Source organism: Anabrus simplex, chromosome 9, assembly GCF_040414725.1.
Source record: "Anabrus simplex isolate iqAnaSimp1 chromosome 9, ASM4041472v1, whole genome shotgun sequence".
Classification (NCBI taxonomy): Eukaryota; Metazoa; Arthropoda; class Insecta; order Orthoptera; family Tettigoniidae; genus Anabrus; species Anabrus simplex.
The window spans coordinates 60,822,750-60,845,379 of NC_090273.1; the positions used below are offsets into that span (position 1 = coordinate 60,822,750).

General features: G+C 39.9%; 1 protein-coding gene across 2 annotated transcripts in view; it reads left to right on the forward strand.

Annotated features, from left to right (window-relative positions):
• Window positions 1-244: 244 nt before the first annotated feature.
• LOC136881089 (endoplasmic reticulum lectin 1) overlaps window positions 245-22,630 on the forward strand; it is a 116,981-nt gene continuing 94,595 nt past the window's right edge. For both annotated transcript variants that reach the window (XM_068229216.1, XM_068229217.1), the window contains exons 1-3: window positions 245-593; window positions 15,838-15,927; window positions 19,492-19,575. In XM_068229216.1, the coding sequence (XP_068085317.1) occupies window positions 441-593; window positions 15,838-15,927; window positions 19,492-19,575 (327 nt within the window). In that variant the 5' untranslated portion in view covers window positions 245-440. The remainder of the gene's footprint in view (window positions 594-15,837; window positions 15,928-19,491; window positions 19,576-22,630) is intronic.

Genomic DNA, 22,630 nt, shown 5'->3' on the forward strand with positions numbered 1-22,630 from the left:
CGAAGTATCGTTGCCAATATTGCATTACTACATAGGTACGTACTCATTTGAAATGTAAGACATTTTATACAAAGCATTATTCTTAAATCTTGTAAAGGTAAAGAATAGGCATTACAGAAGTGATGTTGAAAGCTATAGTCTAAGATATGAGCGGCACTCTACTGAACAATAGTACTTAAAACGTTTTAGGACCAGCACAGCCGTATTAACAAAAGTTGGCATTCCTAGATATTTAACACTTACGTGTTGTGGTTTACAAGTGCTCAGTTCTGTTTGGTTGATAAAAGTATAAGGCACAAAGGTGGTAGAAAGCAGAGAGTAGACAGTTCATTTGTTATACTATCCTTAATCATCGTAGCTCTGTGATTGTAAATTGTAGTTATAGTGTGGAGTGGAGCAGGACGTGAACCCCTGAAGTAATCCCTTAGACACGAGGCTAAATGCCTTTAATGAACTTTTCCATGGGGCGTTCTGCGTTGTTTATTTTATGTACTTTATTTTTCTACATAGGCTACGGAATCGAAATAAAGGGATTCGACGATTCTGTTCTTTATAAGATTAATTGGCCTGGCAGTGGTGCTAGTGATATACTTGTGAGTATTATGCAAAAATGGACGAAATCATTTTATCCTGCCGTATTGCATGTAAGTAGCCTACACCAAAAAGATATCATCAAAACCTATCGTAAATATTAAATGGTTTTGATATCGTAAAATATGACCTGCATGTTCAAGAGTTCCCAACTAAGTATAGCAATGCAGCATTGATATTTTAATCTCATAGATATTGGATGCTAGTGATTTGCTAATGAAGAAACGTCTTATTTTCCTGTGGCGTAGTGTGACAGCATTGGCTAGGTAAACTGAGTTTTAAACAAGTTTGAAATTTTTTATGTAGTTGCATGGACAAATTTTAGGTTGATAATTTAATGCTCAATTAATTTAGGCCTAATAATAATAAATTTTATTGCGCACAATGTGCATAGAGGTTCACAATTAGATAAAACAGCGTGGCGTCTAATGCGTTCTGCGTAAGTGTTAGTCCTTAATAAATTCACTAATCGAACATGACCTCGAGGAACCCTTCTGGATAGGATACCTTTCACATACTTGGTCACATAGCCTACACACACAGTTTATGTTCGGTTCGTGAAATACTTTGTTTTTACACAAAGTGGAATCCGTGCACAGCCAATCTCATAACTATGTGTCTCAGTTGGTAGCCCGTTTCCATCCATTTCCGATCCCTCATGGCCTCAGTTAAGTAGAAGTCTTCCCAAATATCCCTCTTTTTTTCTCTAAGTTTATGCAGCAGGTTATCGTATGCTGCACCTCCTGGTAAAACAAGATTGTATCTCAGGTCCTAAATCAGGAAAGTTTCTCTCGCGAGTTCATATACAAGTCGAGATCTTGTAGTCTTTGATACACTCAGGACTCGCTTCAGATATCTGGATTTTATCTTTTCCAGGTCTTCTAATTGCTTTACACTCAGAAATTCCCCCATGATATCAAGCCCAAAGGTTAACACTGGTAGCACTTTTACTCAAAAAAGCACCATGGCTGTATCCACTGCAAATTGTGAGATATTCTCAATGTCATTCATCGCTTTCAGAGCTGCAATAATTCTAGCTCTTATATGGATCCTGAAACTGCTGCATGTGGTCTGCAAGGTTACACCTAGGTATCTGAAACTGCCAACTATGCGAAGGCGGACGTTATTACACCATATGTGCTCTTGTTTCCTTTAGTTTACCTCCTTTCCTGAATACGACTAGTTCAGTCTTCTCCTCATTTATTTTCATTTCATTCCTGTTTGCCCAGTCCACTAGCAAGTTCATCGCATGTTGTAGTTCTGTTATGTCTTCAGCCGCAATTGCCATGTCATCAGCATACAGATACATTTCTGTGTCTGTCTTTTCCTTTATCTCTGACACTACATCAGAGGTGAAAGCGTTAAATAATATAGGATCACCTAGAAGAACTCCTATGGTCTGTGGCATCCAGTCTGACGACCCAATGCCATCGTCCACCTGTATATAATTCTCAGCCAACAGGTTTGATATGAGTGTTGTAACATTAGATGTTCCGATTAACTTCTCCAGCTTATCTATGAGTAACCTTCTCTTTACCCAATCAAATGCCTTGGAGTAGTCAGTGAATGCCACAAATAATTTGCCTCGTGGCATTTCTAGGGTAATACGAATGTGATTCAGTAAATTCTCCAGTGCCATCGTTGTAGATCTTTTCCATCTGAACCCAAATTGCTCCTCTGGTAACAGTGGATCCAATTTATTCATCACTCTCTTCGTTAAGATCCTCGTCAGAAGTTTCAAACCTGTTTGTTCCATTGCGATCCCTCTGTAGGAATTCGGGTCATCTGCGTCTCCTTTTCCCTTATATAGCTTTCGGATTGTTGCCTTCCTCCAATCTGTTGGGACCCTTCCAGTTTCGAGGCATTTGTTCAATAAGGCACTCCATACCGGTAACATTTCCCTCACTGTCTCTTTTAGATGCTCATTTCTGACTCCATCTGGTCCTGGTGTTCTATTGCTTCTTCCGTCGTTGATGGCCTGAACGATTTAATTTTCCGTTATGATATTTGATGGGTCTCTGTGTTCTGGACGCCTGAGTGTTGGTCTCGTGTCTCTCGAAGCAGTTGTTTTGTTGAGGTGTGATTTCCATGTTTCCATACCGATCTTAGAATGTATTTTGCTCGTTTTTGGTCGTAGAGCCTAGTATGGAGATTGATACGGCAATGGAACTTGCATTTGGTTGATTTGGTGCGCAAAACATATATCTTTTTGGAATAATTAAGCTTCATTTATTCTTTCAGGGAAGTGATCCTGACATTGTTTTGGATTATCATTGCGTGTTAGTATTGTCTGGTGAATCTATGATCATATTTTGTTATAAATTTTGTGCCCTAAGTGGGAACCATCTTGTTTTGACTATAATTGGACTTGATTTATTTGTTTACGTTCTTGCCCTAAGTGCCCAAAATCTTATTTCAATTTACCGATTAAGGTCTGAGATATTGTAGTCGGTCTTGGTTTGTATCATCTGTAACCATTAAGGTACTATTGTCAGACAGATCAATAGTGCTGTAACTGAAAGTAAAGAGTAAGTGAATAGGAAAGGTTACAATAATATCGGGTAGACATCAATTACTCATCTAGGCATCTATAAAATGACTGGAAACAGAGAGCATGACGACCACTATCAGTGCGACATCTGTAGCAAGGAAGTTGGAGGTAATGAGAACGCGGTGCAATGCGAAGGTTGCGACAAATGGCAACACATGGATTGCTGCGGCATATCTAAAGGCAAATGGGATATTATCAAATGAAGACACTGCAAACTAATATGGTTGTGCACAGAATGCAAGCCAGCTGTCGTGAGAAAAACACGCAATGATGACAAACTAGAAAAGATAACCGCAAGGTTGGAGGACATGCTAGTTAACATGGAAAAAACCATGGAAAATAAATTGGAGGAAATTAAAACCATGATACCAACGGAGATAAAAAGGTATATGGAAAATCAAAGGACATCAACTAGACAAATGACAATCAAACAGAAGGCTCCTCAGCCCCCCCGCCTCAGAGCAGGGAAGAGGAATAACACACAACCAGGAACGTCCCACAGTGATAACCAGTGAGCTAACACCATTGAAGGAGGCGATGCATGGCAAAGAAGAAATTCCAAATGAAAACCAGAAGCTAGCGGTTAAAGAATCAAGAGCTTTTATTACGAACAAAGAAGGAAGGGAAGTAATGCAAGAACAAGAATCTGGAGACTACCGAATAGAAAATGAGAGTAACTGGAATATATACGAGAGGAAAAGGAGAGATAAAAGAGGAGAGAGGAAAACTGGGAGTGATCTTGACAATATTCATGATTCAACCACCCAACGAAGCAGACCAATAATAGGAGTGAGAGAAGGTGATACCAAGATAAGGGCAGCAAAGTCAAACGCATGGTTATATGTAGGAAGACTGGAACCAAATACAACCAAGGAAGACATATGTGAATATCTCAAGGAAAACGGTATAGACGGCAAGGTGTTCTGTGATACAGTTAGAAAGAGGCCAACCGGCACAGCATTTAAAATTGGAATTCCGTACAAAGACCTAGAACGAGTGCATGATAGTTCGTTCTGGCCCGCCCGGGTAGTATGCCGGCATTTTCAGAAACCTTGGAAATTTCATAGTACACAGCAATAACAGGGTTAGAGCCATGACTTGGAATGTAGAAGGTCTGAGAGGTGCACTAAATCTAATGTCAAGTAACATACTAGAGGAATTTGGCATATGTGTTCTAACAGAAACATTAATCAGGGAGGACTCAATAATAAATGTACCAGGTTTCTACAACTATCATGTGTACGCCAATCAACTTGAGGAAAGGGGACGGCCATCAGGAGGGGTATCAGTACTCGTTAAACCTCATCTAACCCCATGTAAACAACTGTTGAGAGACGAAAACCTATTGATTTTACGAATGAAAATATTAGTGATCATGGCAGTATACTTCAGCCCTGAACGCACTGCAGCAGACATAGTTGATACGCTTGGAAATGCGCTGAATATGGTAAATGATGAAGAAAAGGTGTTAATTGCCGGTGACTTGAACTGTCCAGTAGATAAACATAGCTGGAAAACTGAAGATGTTATGGACTACCTAAGGCACAGTGGATTCGTGCTGTTAAACAAGAAACAGGAATGGACATATATAGGACCAAATGGAGGTAGCACAATAGATTTAATGCTTTCAAGGGGTCTCATAACATCGGGAACAACAAAGCTGGTCCTCAAAGAAGGCTCCATTGTAAGAAAGCACTTACCAGTGAGCACAGACATAATCACGAAGAAAGAAGAGGTGGCTGACCTAAGAAAAGGAGCCAAAATCAGAAAGAATATAGACATAAACAAAGTGAAAGCAAAGACAAGCCAGATCGACCAGGTGAAGAAAATGATAGATGAAGGTGAAATAGAATCCGCAGCATGGTGGATAGCAAGTTGGTATGGAGAAGTGGCTCCTCTAAGCCTGGGGACAAGAACGTCAAAACCTTGGTTCGACAAACAATGTTATGAGGCAAGGAGAAACACATTAGAAAAATTGAACAGGGCAAGAGAAAGTAGGAACATGGAAACCTTGGAAGAGTACCGGCAACAGAGAGTTCAGTACAAAGAGCTGAAGAGAAAAAAGATTCAGTACATAGAAGAACAACAGAAAAGGTTCATAGAAGAAGCTAAATTAGATTCAATTAATTTAGCTAAGTTATTTGCAATTTGATTTGACATCTAGTCTACCAAAGCACAGTAGTATGTATTTTTATTATTACATACATACATATGTACAGATATGTATATACATACATACATACATACATTATCATTATAGACTGTTATGCCTTTCAGCGTTCGGTCTGCAAGCCTCTGTGAATTTACTAAACGTCGCCACTATCCTCGATTTACAACTAGTGTTGTGGCCTCATTTAGTTCTATACGTCTTATCTTTAAATCGTTAGAAACAGAGTCTAACCATCGTTGTATTGGTCTACCTCTACTTCTCTTACCCTCCATAACAGAGTCCATTATTCTCCTAGGTAACCTATCCTCCTCTATTCGCCTCACATGACCCCACCACCGAAGCCGGTTTAGGCGTACAGCTTCATCCATCAAGTTCATTCCTAAATTAGCCTTTACCTCCTCATTCTGAGTACCCTCCTGCCATTGTTCCCACCTGTTTGTACCAGCAATCATTCTTGCTACTTTCATGTATGTTACTTCTAACTTATGAATAAGATATCCTGAGTCCACCCAGCATTTGCTCCCGTAAAGCAAAGTTGGTCTGAAAACAGACCGATGTAAAGATAGTTTTGTCTAAGAGCTGACTTCTTTCTTACAGAACACTGTTGATTGCAACTGCGAGCTCACTGCATTAGCTCTACGACACCTTGATTCAATCTCACTTACTATATTACCATCCTGGGAGAACACACAACCTAAATACTTGAAATTATCGACCTGTTCTAGCTTTGTATCACCAATCGGACAATCAATTCTGTTGAATTTCTTACCTGCTGACATCAATTTAGTCTTTGAGAGGATAATTTTCATACCATACTCATTGCACCTATTTTCAAATTCCAAGATATTAGACTGCAGGCTTTAGGCACAATCTGCCATTAAGACCAAGTCATCATCATAGGCCAGACTGCTTACTACATTTACACCTAACTGAATCCCTCCCTGCCATTTTATACCCTTCAGCAGATGATCCATGTAAACTACGAACAACAAAGGTGAAAGATTACAGCCTTGTCTAACCCCTGTAAGTACCCTGAACCAAGAACTCATTCTACCTTTAATTCCATAGTCCCCCAGTACAGCGAACATCTTTTCCCTCGGTACCCTGTCATATGCTTTCTCTAGGTCTACGAAACATAAACACAACTGCCTATTCCTCTCGTAGCATTTTTCAATTACCTGGCGCATACTGAAAATCTGATCCTGACAGCCTCTCTGTGGTCTGAAATCACACTGGTTTTATTCCAACTTCCTCTCAATGACTGATCGCACCCTCCCTTCCAAGATGCCAGTGAATACTTTGCCTGGTATACTAACATTGAGATACCTCGATAGTTGTTGCAATCCTTCCTGTTCCCTTGCTTACAGATAGGTGCAATTACTGCTTTTGTCCAGTCTGAGGGTACCTTACCAACACTCCATGCTAATTTTATTACTCTATGAAGCCATTTCATCCCTGCCTTCCCACTATACTTAACCATTTCAGGTCTAATTTCATCTATTCCTGCTGCCATATGACAATGGAGTTTATTTACCATCCTTTCCACTTCCTCAAGCCTAATTTCACCACCATCATTTTCCTCCTCCCCATGAGCTTGGCTGTTCGCAACACCACCAGGATGATTTCCTTTTACATTGAGAAGATGTTCAAAATATTCCCTCCACCTCTCCAGTGATTCCCTGGGATCTATTATGAGTTCACCTGAATTACTCAAAACACTGTTCATTTCCTTTTTCCCTCCTTTCCTAAGATTCCTTATTACTGTCCAGAAAGGTTTCCCTGCTGCTTGACCTAGCCTTTCCAGGTTATTACCAAAATCTTCCCACGGCTTCTTTTTGGATTCAACAACTATTTGCATTGCTCTGTTTCTTTCATCTACGTACAAATCCCTGTCTGCCTCGGTCCTTGTTTGGAGCCATTTCTGATAAGTCTTCTTTTTACGTTTACAAACTGCTCTCACTTCATCATTCCACCAAGATGTTCGCCTTTTCCCATCTTTACACACAGTTGTTCCTAGGCATTCCCTTGCTGTTTCTACTATAGCATCCCTGTATGCCACCCATTCACTTCCTATATCCTGAACCTGCTTACTGTCCACTGTTCGGAACTTCTCACTAATCATATCCATGTACTTCTGTCTAATTTCCTCGTCCTGGAGATTTTCTACCCTTATTCGTTTGCAGACAGATTTCACTTTCTCTTCCCTAGGCCTAGAGATACTTAGTTCACTACAGATCAGATAGTGGTCTGTATCATCGAAAAATCCCTGGAAAACTCGTACATTCCTAACAGATCCTGAATTCGAAGTCGGTTAAGATATAGTATATTATGGATCTGGTAACCGTAGCCTCCCATGTGTAGCGGTGAAGAGCCTTATGCTTGAAGAATGTATTCGTAACTGCTAAACCCATACTAGCACAGAAGTCCAGCAAACGCTTCCCATTCCCATTAGCTTCCATATCTTCCCCACATTTACCAATCACCCTTTCGTATTCTTCAGTTCTATTCCCAACTCTTGCATTGAAATCGCCCATTAGCACTATTCTATCCTTGCTGTTGACCCTGACCACGATGTCACTCAATGCTTCATAAAACTTGTCAACTTCATCCTCATCTGCATCCTCACATGGCGAATTCACAGAGACAATTCTAGTCCTAATTCCTCCAACTGACAAATCTGCCCACATCATTCACTCATTTATGTGCCTAACAGAAATTATGTTGCATGCAATGGTATTCCTGATAAAGAGCCCTACCCCAGACTCTGCTCTTCCCTTTTTAACACCCGTCAAGTACACTTTATAAATCTCCTATCTCTTCCTCGTTATCTCCCCTTACCCGAATATCACTTACTCCTAGCACATCCAGATGCATCCTCTTTGCTGACTCAGCCAGTTCTACTTTCATTCTTCCATTAAGCCCCATTAATATTGATAACTCCCCATCGAATTCCATTTCGTTCGCCAAGTTGTTTCCAAGGAGTCCCTCGCCTGTCAAATGGGAGTGGGACTCCATTACTCCCATAGGTCCGAGGCTTGCTTAAAATGTTCTGTGCTCGGTAAATTCACGAAGGAGGATGCTACCCTACTTACACATAGTCCAAGTGAGGATCTCTCCTCTAACGGGTTATGGACCACCGGTGAATTGTATAGTCCTAGCCACCTGAGCACAAGGAGGGTCATGACTCAGAATATGTCCGAGATGCCCACTCCGATTCCATAGCAACTGGTATCCCGACTCTCAGGACCACTTACTAGGCCACTCAGCCGTTGCCCATGGTTCACGAACTAGGACGTGACTACAGTAACCCACACCATGAACCATATTATTAGTAGCATTATTTGCTGGCATGATCATCAAGGCTTTCTTTGATCAAACTGCCTATCTGGGTGGAAAAGAGATATGTTACAGCACACTACACAAGGCTGCCATTTTTGCATGGTTGTGGAGCCGGCTAGGCTCATTTTGGTTTTGGCCGGATGCCCTTCCTGGCACCACATGATTTTTGAAGACTAAAATTTCAACCTAAGATTGACTGGGATTTGAACGACAACCTTTTGGGTGGGAAGCCAGCAGCTAAACCACTGAGTTAATCATGCCCCATGTGGTTATTATTATTAAAATCAATGTAACTTAGATTTTAAAATTGACTGGGATTTGAACAACAGCCCTTTGGGTGGGAAGCCAGCAGCTAATCCATCGAGTTAATCACGCCCCCTGTGGTTATCATTATTATTAAAGTCAGTGTAACTTAGATTTTAAAATAAATATTAATCGGGTTGGCCTATCATTACTTTACAAAAATGCTGATTGATAATCTCTTGAAATTAAGAGAATAATGGTGGCAAATAAATAGAATTGTCCAAACTTCCAATATAATTAAAATGCATGGTTATCACTGGCATCACCGAATCATGATCACAACTGCACTATAAACATCAAGCAAGTGACAGGAATGTTGGTCTACCCTGTTGCCCATCCCGCATCGTTCTAGTTTCTGCTCTTTTGAAGGAAAGTAGAGAATGATTGTCCAGTTGTACTTCCTCTTAAAACAATAATCGCCACCACTACCTCTTCAAGGAAGTAGGTATATGAGACTCAAATCTTTCCAGTCTTCGTCTGCTTAGCGTTGTCCCATAGGTGCAGAGTCTGCTCTTCGAGTCCTTAAATGCCATTTTGCACGGTTGTGGACATCATTTGGTTTCAACCCAACATTCCTCATACCGAGCTCGATAGCTGCGGTCGCTTAAGTGCGGCCAGTATCCAGTATTCGAGAGATAGTTGGTTCGAACCCCACTGTCGGCAGCCATGAAGGTGGTTTTCCATGGTTTCCCATTTTCACACCAGGTAAATGCTGGGGCTGTACCTTGATTCAGGCCACGGCCGCTTCCTTCCCACTCCTAGCCCCTTCCTGTCCCATCGTCGCCATAAGACCTATCTGTGTTGGTGCGACGTAAAGCAACTTGTAAAAGAAAAAAACATTCGCGTCATATATGCCTTTACCTTATCTTGCCAGCGCTTTTTTAGTTATTTAGGTGGGCAGTTAGTTTTGATGTCAGAGTAGAGGGAGAGGTTGCATAGCTATACCATTGGAGGCGCCTTTCTGATATTTTCTCCGTAATTGGCGCAATGCCTTTTTGCTGCCTAATTGTGTCATTTCTGGTGAATAAAGGAACTGCCCGTCTACCAGTGGAGTATTTGCATAAATTTCCATTGCATGAAATTTATTTGCATAAATTTCCACGGCATGAAATTTGCATTCATTGTTTTTGTAGGACAGTCAGCATTCAGCTCCATATAGCACAACTTGACGTACTCTTGTTCTGTACCTACAACTTTGAATTTAGGGGAAGAGGCATTCTTTTATCACAAAGTACGCCAGTGACTTCCCTCTCCACATCTAAGTCGCATATATCCTAGCGCACACTTCATTGCTGATTCCGCAGTCACTCTGCAGACGAGACCCAAGGTACCCGAAGTTCTGTCTGTCTTTGCTAAGCTCTCTCCCATGACCAGGTTGGTGCCATCACTGGGCTAGTTTTCAGGTATTCTGTCTTCCTGCTGTTCATGTGGATGCCATACAGGGAGAGGCAGTTGTTCCATTGGTCATCTTTGGATTGCTTGGATGGTGTCTGCGAGTGAGCATTGTCACTATTTAAGGGGGTCTAAGTAACACTCAAAATCCCAATTGATGGTGTCCATGATGATGATGAGGAGGAGGAGGAGGAGGAGGAGCTGTGGTAACAGTGCTGAGCCCTGGTGGACACAGACTTTCATGGCGAAGCTGTCTGAGGTGCCGACGACACAGCATACCCGACTGTTCATGTTCCGACCCAGCTGATAAGCTGCTCTGGCACGCCATGGTCACGTAGTGCATACCAGATCAACCAACGTGGAACATGATTGATAGCCTTCTCAAGATTGAACTGATTGGTACTCATTTTGGTGATTTCACGCAGGCGCTGGTCAAGGATTTTCTCAAAGATTTTCATGGTGTGCAACAGGTGGTGGTTTGGGTGGTAGTTACAGCAGTATGCTGGATGACCTTTGCTTTTGAGTATTGGCACTGTGATTCACATGGCCTAATCAATGGGAACACAGCCAGAGATTAGTATGCGTTGGAAAAGTTTGTCGTCCAATTCATCGCATTGTCTTGTATTTCCTTTAACTTCCAAAATTCAGCAGGAAGGTTATCCATTCCTAGTGCTTTTTGATTCTTCATGCAATTGATAGCACAGGTGTCTTACTCAGATTTGATTTCTGGGTTAGGGTCTGCTTTTGGAATGCCTTCAAGAATTGGTGAATGCAGGAACTTAGTCTTAGAAGTCTCATCAACATTTCTCAGATGCCGTAAAGTTTCGACTGAGGGTGTGCCAAAGATAGGTAAAAGGTAAATTTGTGCCCTCATCTCGAGGTGGTGCAGAGCTTTTAAGGCCCACCCCAGATGGAGGTGAGCTGCACATGCCTATTTAACCACATACCAAGACTCCTGCCAATCTTTCATTTTTTGGCAGTACCAGGAATCGAACCTGGACCCTGAAGGACGACAACTAATAGCGCTAACAACTATACTACAAAGATGCGTGGAAAAGGTAGGTTAGAAATTCAACATGGCATGATTCAGACGACGTCACAATTCAGTTGACAGGGCAGCCAACATTAACACATTAACCTACACAGCATAAACATTGCACAGCAATGCATTCTATGTTTGAGATCTTGAACAAAAGTTAGTTTAATTAGTTTTGCATGGTAAGTAAAGAGCATGTGGGGGCATAAGCCTCCAGGTGCCAGTGACAAGACCATTGGTTGGTTAGCGAAGGGGCTCTGGTTAACTGTCGCAAAACAGCCTGCAGGCTTTTAGTATCCACTGGACAAGACCATTGTTCTGCTTTGGTTAGATCATTAATCTGCAGGTTTTAACGATCAACATTTCACAGGTTTTTTTTTTAACTTTCATCATGCTTTTTAAAAAACTTTTAAACTAACATTTTATTTTGTGTGTTTCCTATGTTTTTAATTCATCATACATGTCTTACTGAGGATGACCCAATGCTGGGTTGAAACATGTCTATTTATGTGTGAAGTTTCGTCTTAATGGGGCGTAAAATATATAGTATTGACGAGGAGGATTATGGTAGTTTTGTGCGATTTTATAAGAAGTTCAACCATCAATACGCATTTAACACGAGATTCATAGTCTGTAATACGTACACTATTAAAATAGTTCCCTTCTGCAACAACACACCTAGGAGAGTTCCAGATTGATCACGTTGTGATATCAAAACATGCGGAAAATGAGATCCAAAATGTCAAAGTCCTGAGGGGTGGAGATTTAGATTCAGATAACTTCCTCTCCAAGATCAAAGTCAGTATCATCCCAAGATACCACAAAAACAGGAACATAACTCGAACAACAAAGTTTGACAGAGAAAATCCGAGATTGCACAAAGATTTTGCAACAGAATGAAACAAAAGACAGTACCAGGGATGGGAACAGTTAAAAGAGGCTAAGATTGATTCTGCAAGAGTCACAGTTCCTCTAGAGAAAAAGAGGGAACATGCATGATGGTCATCTGAATGTGATGATGCAATTGAAGAACGCCAAAAGGCGTGGGTGAATAGGTGTTCCCTGAAAACACCAGAGAACCAGAAGTAGTTCCTGGAAATAAGGGAAAGAACATCCAAGACCATCAGGAATCTGAAGAGAAAGAATAAAAAGGAACGCTTGATTCAGATCGAACAGGATTTTTAAAAAAACCATTCCGGACTTTTATAAAACATTCAAGAACACCTTGAGTAGATATGATCCACCAAGCCTCAACTTCAGAAACCAAGAAGGAAAAGTAGCTCACAGTGATGTGGAGAATTGCCAGATTCTGGCAGACTACTTCTCAAAACTCCTCAATTGTGAGCCATCGTCTCAGAAATTAGACTAAAGTCACAAGGAACCAAACCCAGACTCAGACTGTGGATGAAGTCACGAGAATCATCAAGACCTTAAAGAACAACAAAGCTCTTGGAGAAGACAGGATTATTGCAGGACTTTGGAAATATGCTGACAACAGAGCCATTGTTGAACTGACAAGAATCTTGGAAGAAGAGAAGCTGTCAGATGGATGGACATCAGTGTTAATAAAGCCTCTTCACAAGAAAGGAGATAAGGCAAACATCAACAGTTACGGTACAGGCAAATATTGTTACTACCCGAGACATATAAGATCTTTTCAAAGGCACTGCTAGATAGAGCAGAAAAACAATTGGAACCGCAAATTGGTGAGTATCAAGGAGGTTTTAGAAAGGGCAGGTCATGTGTGGAACATCCTGACCTGAAGTTGATCACAGCATACCAGAAACAGAGGAACAAGAAATTTGTGCTCACATTTGTGGACTTTAAGAAGGCCTACGATTCAGTAGATAAACACTGATCCGTATCCTAGAAGAAATGGGTCTAGATAGGAAGACCAGAGAGCTCATTAAACAGACTGCGACTGACACAACATCCAAGGTCACATTCAGGGGGATATTATCAGAATCATTTAGGATTAAAACAGGGGTCAGACAGGGAGATGGGCTTTCTTCCCTTCTATTCAATTGTGTTCTTGACAAGGTCATTAGAGATGAGCGCAAGAAAATGCAAAGAAATGTGGTATACGAATGGTATATAAGAATAGAGGGATTGTACTCGACTGCCTAGCCTTTGCGGATGACATTGTGATTCTGTCCGAGTCGATAAAGGAGGCACGGAACCAGATTGCTCAGCTCCAGGAACAAGCAAGTAAGGTAGGCTTACAGATTTCCTTCGAGAAGACACAGTACATGACCAACATCGAAACAGCACGCAGAGGGACGACAGTCGTGGGAGGGAGGATTCGGAAAGTAGAGAAATTTAAATATCTGGGAGAGTGGATAGATAACAACCTGTCAGAGAAAGAGGCACTGATATCGAGAATCAACAAAATGAACTTGGCATACAAGCTAAGTATGAACACCTATAACAAGAAGAAGATCTCAATCAATGCAAAACTCAGACAATACCAGACAGTGATCCATCCAGAAGCCTTATATACAGCCGAATGTTTGAACCTGATAAAGGTAGGATTGATCAAGAAGTTAGAACTGGTGGAGCAAAAAATTCTGAGGAAGATACTGGGAGCCCATAGAACAGAGGATGGATCAAATAGAAAGAAAGTAAACCAAGAACTGTACCGCAAGATAGGAAAGATCTCAGACGCTATCCTGAAGAGGAGAGCCATGTTCTTTGGACACATCTACAGAATGGACCCGGGAAGACTGACCAACCAGATAGTAAGGTTTTTTGAGACCAGGAAAACTGTGGAACACTGGCATCAGGAAGTGCAGAAGGACCTGACAGAAATGGGAATACAAGGATCGGAAATAAATAACGGGAAATTTACAAGTCGAAAATAAAGAACACAAAGGGTTTCCAAGAAAAAGTTAGTTTGCGGACCCAAACACCATGGACGTAAGAGAGAAGGTTGCAGAGTGAAAGAATGAAGGATTACTGGGTGCAGATCAAATTCCAGAAGCAGCTGAAATTGAATTAACGTGGTCCACAGTTGGCCAAAACGACAGAAAGAAAGAAAGAAAGAAAGAAAGAAAGAACACACTTTTGCCATTGTATATAAAGTTCCTGGAAGCCATTTTGTGAAACCAGTTTTAGTGCTCTTGTCGCGTTGACAGTAACCTCATCAATCATCCATGAATCTCCGTCCCTTCAGATGCTTTTTTCAGGTGTGGAAACAGAAAGTAATCAGAGGGGTGAGAGATCAGGGAGTATGGTGGGTGCTCTAAAGCATTTATGCTGTGTCTGGCAAGGAAATCTTTTATGATAATTTATTGATGTGCAAGTGCATTGTCATGCAAAAGGAACTAGTTGTTTTGCTCCCATTTTTCAGGACGTTTCCTTCTCACTGCGTCCTTGAGATTATGAAGGATATCTACGTACAGATCTTTTGTTGCACTAAGACAGTTTAGAATGAACTCGTAATGGACGAAACCCTGATGAGAGTCAAAGAAAACTTCCAACATAACTTTGCTTTTGCAAGTATCCCAAGGAAAGCTTTGTTTCTGAAGAGATGATTACGATTTCCACTCGTGTGACTTTCGTTTAGGCACCAGGTCGTACATTAACCCCAAGTTTCATCGCCAGCAATAATTTTGTTCAAGAAATCATCTTCATCAGACATAGTGATCAGATTCTCTTGAGTCAGTCTTGTTTCTGTGTGTTCAGGCAACAACATTTTGGAACCAACTTCGGAGAAACTTGATGCATGTTTAGATGTTTGTGAAGAATTTCGTGGACACTTGCTACTGAAATTCCGACCTCTGCTGCTATCTGTCCTACACTTTTCCATCCGTCGTTCCTCATAGCATTGCGCACAGGCTGAACGTTTTCTTTATTTGTTCCATTTGACAGATGGCCACTGCATGGGTCATGTTTGACGCTAGTGCGTCCATCAGAAAAATGTTTGTGCCACAAGTAAACCCGAGTCTTTTTCATTGCTTCTTCGCCATAAGCTTCAAGCAATCTGAATGTCTCTACAGGAAATTTGTGTAAAAAGAAACACTAACTTGGTATTTGAGCGTTGTTCTGCAGCCATCACTATTAAATGCGACAAAAAAACGTGCACAAAGAAGAACACACGGCTATAATGCAACAACAACAATCGCTATGATCGCGGGAACTTAACGGCAACAACGTCATGATTGTTGACAACAGAAATATTCTTTGATATGTATAAATGCTTTCGTATTTCAGTACCATTCTGGGAACTTTCTGAACCTAGTAATATTAAAATATTAAGCTGATAATATATTCAACTCATTTGATTTCTTTTGGAGGGAATGTACTCCTACAACTTTTAATACCAGCCAATCCCAAATGAAAGAAAATAAAATGCATGAAAAATGGTGATCAAGTGGAAAATATACTATACTATGTTATACTGTACTGTAATTTAGGAAGAGTTATACAAAAATTTAGTATGAATATTTTTTTCAGGATGGTCTTGGATTTGAACCCCTTGTTGTGACCACAGAACACAATGAAAAGTACAAGTGTCTTTTGCCCCAGTCTCAAAGTAAAGAAAAGGTGAGTTACCGTCAATCTGCTAAGATGTACCCCTTATTTATTTATTTATTTTTTAATTTATGCTGTTACAGGTTCATTAACCATAGTCATTATCAGAGAATAGCATCGATCATCTTAGATGTGCATGAATTAACTTGTGTAATCTGTTCGTTTAGGTCTTTTAATGAAATTTACACACACAAAAAAACTTTTTCCATGTATATAGAGCACTTCCCCTTTCCCATTCAGCCTTGTATTTCTGCATAAGTCTCCTTCAGTATTTTATTGCAATTAAACACAATTATTTTCACTATCACTCCTGTCTCCCTCAGATTCTAAATCAAAGTCTTATTCAAGAAAATGGAGAAATGCATGGAAAAATCTTCAACTTAAACATCATTTATATTTAAATTGTTGGTTATAAATAGACAGCAGAAGTTTAGGTCTGGGAAGTAATGTTTTATGTGCCTAAAATAAGCTCTTTAACTGCTGTATTTAGGCTCTGTAACGTAAAGAATAGAAAGATAGCCAAAGAAACTTGAAAGCAGTGACGTAAGTGATCTTAACTTGATTTTGTATGCAATATCAATATTAAAAGAAACCAAATACATTTCACACTACACTTCCCTGCAATACCAACTGAACAGGTCTGGGTGTCTTAAGATGTGTCCCATCATTCTACCTTTTCTTCTCATCAAATTTAGCCAAATTGATCTCCTCTTACCAATTCGATTCAGTATCTCCTCATTTGTGATTCAATCTACCCATCTCACCTTCAGCATTCTTCTGTAATACTGCATTTCAAAAGTTTCTATTCTCTTTCTTTCTGAGCTAGGTATCGTATCGTCCGTGCTTCACTTGCAAACAGTGCCACACTCCAGACGAAAGTCTTCAAACATGTCTTTTTAATTTCTATATCATTATTCAAAGTGAACAAATTTATTTTCTTAAGAAAGGCCTTCCGTGGTTGTGCTAGTCTGCGTTTGATGTCTTCCTTATGCCATCATTAGTTATTTTACTACCCAAGTAACAGTATTCATCTACTTCCTTTAAGACTTCATTTCCTAATCTAATGCTGCATCACCCGACTTCATTCGACTGCACTTCATTACTTTTGTATTGGACTTATTTATTTTCATCTTGTACCCCTTCTCCAAGACCATACCATTCAGCAGTTTCTGTAGATCTTCTACAGACTTAGATAAAATAACAGTCATCATTATAATTTCCCAACTCCAGTTTCTCGGGTGTGGTGTACAAGCGCTCGCCATCTCCTTCTGTCTTCATACATCTTCTGATCCACTACATCCTCACATTTGTATCCTCTCTCCTCCACATCTGATCTTACAGTCTCTATCCAACGTTTTCTTGGTCTTCCCTGTGGTCATCTTGCTAAGAGATTAAGGTTGAAATATTTTCTGGCAGGTCTTTCCCTGTTCATTCTCATTATGTGCCTATACCACTGAAGTCTGCGTTTCTTTATGACACTGATAATTGGAACGTCAATACCAGCTACTTTCCTATTCACTTCATTTCTGATCTTGTCCTTTCTGGTTGTTTGGTTCATGGTTCTAATGAATCTCATTTCAGTTGCTTGGATTGTGCTGAAGTTTAGTAGGGTATATGTGTCTAAACCGTGCGTGAGGATTGGTACGAAGTAAGTATGGTACATGATTGTTTTCGCTTTCTGTGGTATTTTGCAGTCCCGGAGGAGATTCCTGACTTGACTGTAGAAGTTTGATGCTTACTGTGTCCTGCTGAGTATTTCCTGCCTAACAGTGTTGTCTTTCGATATTGTGCTTCTGAGGTACTTGAAGTGAGAAGCTGATTCTATTTTTGCTCCTTCCAGAAATATATTTGTGCTTGTTCCTTCCCTGTTGATGGTCATTTCCACTGTCTTTGTTTTGCTCATCTTCAGTCCAAAATTTTTGAATGTGTTGTTCCATTCATTAAGTTTCTTCTGAACTTCAGCTTCTGTCTCTCCCCATAAAAGCACATCATCAGCAAATACCAGGGTGTTTGGTTCACTGTCCATTTTCTTGATAGATTTGAAGACCTTGTCCATTACTATTATAAACAGGAGTGGTGACAGAGCACTTCCTTGTTGGACACCTCTCTTTGTTTCAAACCATTTTGATCGTCCGTTGCCTACCTGGACACAGCTGTAGCACTTCTGGTATAGCATCTTGACTTTGTCAGTTAAGTACTTTGGCACCTTTAGGTCTTCCAGACATTCCCATATCTTGTTTCGAGGAACACTATCATATGCTTTTTCAAGGTCCACAAATGCAATCACAAGATTTCTTCCGTATTCCCAGTACTTTTCTGTCAGCATCTTTACTGCAGGGATAAGATCCACAGTACTCCGACCTTTCCTGAACCCGTGTTGTTCTTCCTCAAGCAAAGGTTCCACTATCTTCCTAAGTCTTGTTTCTATGATCTTTTCCAGCAGCTTCAGTGAGTGTGACAACAGCGTGATGCCTCTGTAATTTCCACATTTCCGTCGGTTGCCCTTTTTGAACAGCAGGATGATGACTCCTTTACTCCAATCTTCTGGAATTTTGTTACTTTCCCAAATCACTGATAACAGTATCATTGGTAAATCTCGGGGTTTTGATTTCCTCTCCTTGGATTATATCTATTATATCTGAACATTTGAATTTACACTAAATGATCTACCAAGATACCTGATGAAAGTGTAAGCAAACTGTGCCTGTAACATATGAACTTCTATGTAGCTGACATTAATATACTTGCTTGTTGTTAAACAGGGCCTAACATGTAGGTCATTGGCCCAGACATTAATATACCACCACTCGGCATTATGAGGCGACTTCCTACCTAGTGTCTGAATGTTTGTGGATGAATGGTTCTCTTGTTGGCCTGTTCTAAATCCGAATTGGTCTGCTGTAATAAGTTGATCAGTTTTTCCTTTTATCCTATTTTTAACGACATTGATGAGTATTTTGGAGGCATGTGATGGAGAGTGTTCTACCTTTCCTGTTTTTAGAATGATAATGATTCCACTTGTAGTGAAAATCTAAATTATGATCTTAATAAATTGTTACACTTGTAAGGAAATAATCTCTGACAATTTAAGGTAATTTCTAGAATTTATATGTTGGTTGTAACTGAATATCTGTTGAAACGATAATTCAGGTTACAATAAAAAAAAAGAGTGATTTAAAAAAAAATTGAACATATTTATTTATTAAAAAAGTATAAGTAAACTTGTGTCCTTATCCCGAGGCGGTGCAGCTCTTTTCAGGTATACCCCCAATGGAGGTGAGCTGCATGTACCATTTCAACTACATACCAGCCCTCCTGCCATTCTTAAATTTCTGGCAGTACCGGGAATCAAACCCATTACGCTACAGAGGCGGATATTTATTTATTTATTTATTTATTTATTTATTTATTTATTTATTTATTTATCACTACAGGACTTAAGTGTCCCAATTACAGTGACAACTACGTTATATAAACTACAATTAACATGGCAGTACTTATATCTAAACTATATTCTATCTTGTCTAATCTAATCACCTATAATATTAAGTATCAATGTATTATCTCTCTTTAAAGGACTCGGAGGAGATATATGAAGGACCGAATCCTTTGGATCTTCTGTCACCAGTATTCACACCTACTTCAACCTGTTCCTATAGGGTAAGTACAGTAAGTTAGGCACTTTTATCTTAATTCTGGAATAAGGATTTCCAAAGCTTTCTTTGAGCTATTTAAACCTTAAGGGCCAATTGCAGAAACGGTATTTAGACGATGTCTACAGTTAAACAATGCCTAAGTATGGCTGCCGCATTGCAGAGACGTTATTTATCACTTAGACACTGTCTAAAACCGATGTTCAGCCGGTCATGTTTAAACACAGTTTTTTAACAGGAATTGGCAAAGCCGACCTGTCATTACTGAAGAAAAAGAGAGTATCATCTTCGCCAATTTTCAACATTATTTTAGAGCATAAGTGTCACTTTTTGGAATCTGCTCATCCAAGTCAATTCAATAAACTTATGCGTAAAGATTGCTATAACACACATGACTGTATCATATACACTGATGGCTCCCGCATACCAAGTTCTGAGGGAATTGACAGTGTTGGCTGTGCATTTGTAGTCTATGAGAACAATGCTGAAATATTTACAGCTCAGTGTAAACTTTCTCCTAACTGCTCAATTTTTCAGGCAGAACTTTGGGCCTTAAAGTGTGCATTGCAATGGTGCAAAACTAACAACAAACGAGTTAGAATCTTCAGTGATTCACAAGCTGCATTGAACTCAGTAAACTGTAAATATCACTTAAATCCAATAGCCATCAATATCAGAGCAATAGCTTGGGAGTGTTCGCACATCTGTACATCTTGGATTAGAGGTCACACTAGATTCACTGGTAATGAAACAGCAGACTCATTAGCTAAATCAGCTGGTACGTTTCTTTAGGATATTGCATATCATAAATCTCCAATATGTTGTGTTCAAAGACAAATCAGGCAATACCAGTATATTTTACATCACTGGAATATTTTATGGACATGTAATTTTAAAGGATCTGTTACGCGAGAAATATTTTTTCCGGAAGTTCGAAATCGACTATTGTGTAAAGCGTTAGTGCCAAACTTGGTTTTAACTCAATTTTTAACTGGTCATGGAAAATTTAAATCGTATTTAGAACGCTTTAAACCTAATGTTACAGGCGGCTACTTATGATTTTGTGGATCAGTTCAGACAGTGCATCATTTGATATTTGAGTGTCCAGTGTTTGAAATGGGAAGATATTTTTTGCAATGTCACCTGAATGGTTGTAACCTGGAATTTTCGAAACCACTGTATAATGTACTCAAAAGACAATGTTGTTATGTGCAGTTTCTCACATTCATTAACAAAATTTTCTGTAAACTAAGTTAATAAGAACATCTCTTTGTTGTGATTTAAAACTATAACCCTAATATACCTATGGTAAAATAGGGTTCCTGTATTGTTTATTGATATTAAATAAATAAATACAGTAGAACCTCCATTATACGTTCCCCGAAACGACGTTTTCCCGTATTATCCGTTCAAATTACGTGGTCCCGTGAGCATCCTAATTAAATCACGTTATAAAAGTCCCGCATCATCCGTTCCTCGAAGAAACGATTTCCCGCATCAACTGTTCAGAAATTTCAGTCCCATCAATGCTAAATCCTCGATCACGCGTTTTTCAAGAAACTGTATCTCACGAAAGGACGGCTACGGCATACTTGCGGATCTTGGTGTTAACGTCCAGTCATTGCGGTAATTTGAGGAAGAGGAAAAGTGATCGGCGGTGAACTTGCATAAGGGACCATCTTAGCATCGCATTCGGGTGGTATTGTTTGGAGAATCAAAATCATAAAGCAGAGAGTGTCCACAACAATTAGAAGGAGACAGAACGCATTTCGACAGCTCTGCTTGAAGACGGAACGAGTTTTGTCAAATGTTCGTACTTGCAAAGCGTGTACATTATGTCCAGGGTTAGATGTTTACTTCTTCTTTCCCCCCCCCTCCCTGAGTGTATCCTGAACAGGTTTTCGGCACTTCCCTCAGGGCACTGTATAGTCACTGAGCTTTCAGGTAGGAATCTAAACTACTCCTTCTTAAGTACAGTAACACAAATTGAGTATCTTAATATTATCGTAGCCTATACGATTACGTTATCGAGACCTGAACAGATGTTGCACCTTACATACATAAAGCCATGGGAGGTTTTGGGATTGTCTTTTACTGTTTTGGTCCTAATGTAAGACTACGAATTTCACGTTATTGTGTTAAAATGTTAAAACCGCAGTCGTTTTATTTGCGCACGTTACATGTAAAAACCTTTGCATCATTTCGCACTCGTGCCGAGTTGGACAGCGGGCGCGTTTTCCAGCTGAGCTCAAGGTCGCGAATAACCGTAAATTCGGAAGTTTTGATGATATTTTTTCTCTTTCCAATGTAATCGTGATTAGTGACGGACATAATTGAATATAATGCATTCGAAAACTTGAGAATTGATACTTACATTCGAAACAATATTCTCGAGTTCAACATAACGTTTAAAAGTTGATATAGGCCGTAGGCCTAATTTGCGTGGTACAAGATTTCCACAAACTGACTACGAACAGTACCTAGGTACCGGTGACCAAATTACAATGGAAGAATTAAAGAAAAAGGGATTTCGCCATCATGTTGGGCGCTTTTGTATCCAATGTGCTTTATTTTATTAGATTCGAGAATTAAAAAAATACTTGTGGTCGATTGTTTGGTTTGATGTTATTAGGTTTTTCGAACAGTTTGACCAATCAAAGTTGCTGGTCTGAAAGTAGTTTTCAGAGGAAACCGACGAAGTTTCCCCGGTAAAACTGAATGTAAAGTTGCGAGACTTTTAAGCCGTGTACCGGTAATTAATGTTTGAAGCCGGCCCCGTGGTCGAACTTGCCTGCCTCTCACCCGGAGGACCCAGGTTCGATTCCCGGCCAGGTCAGGCATTTTTACCTGGATATGAGGGCTGGTTCCAGGTTCATTCAGTCTACGATTACCTTTAATTGATATCGTAATCTATAATCTTCATTTCCGTATTGACAATTGCACAATTAAAAATAGGAGAGGATTTCCACCAATCAATACTTATTTATTGTATATATTTAACTACAGGACCGGTTTCGACCTCATATTCAAGGTCATCTTCAGCTGAACCATACATACATATT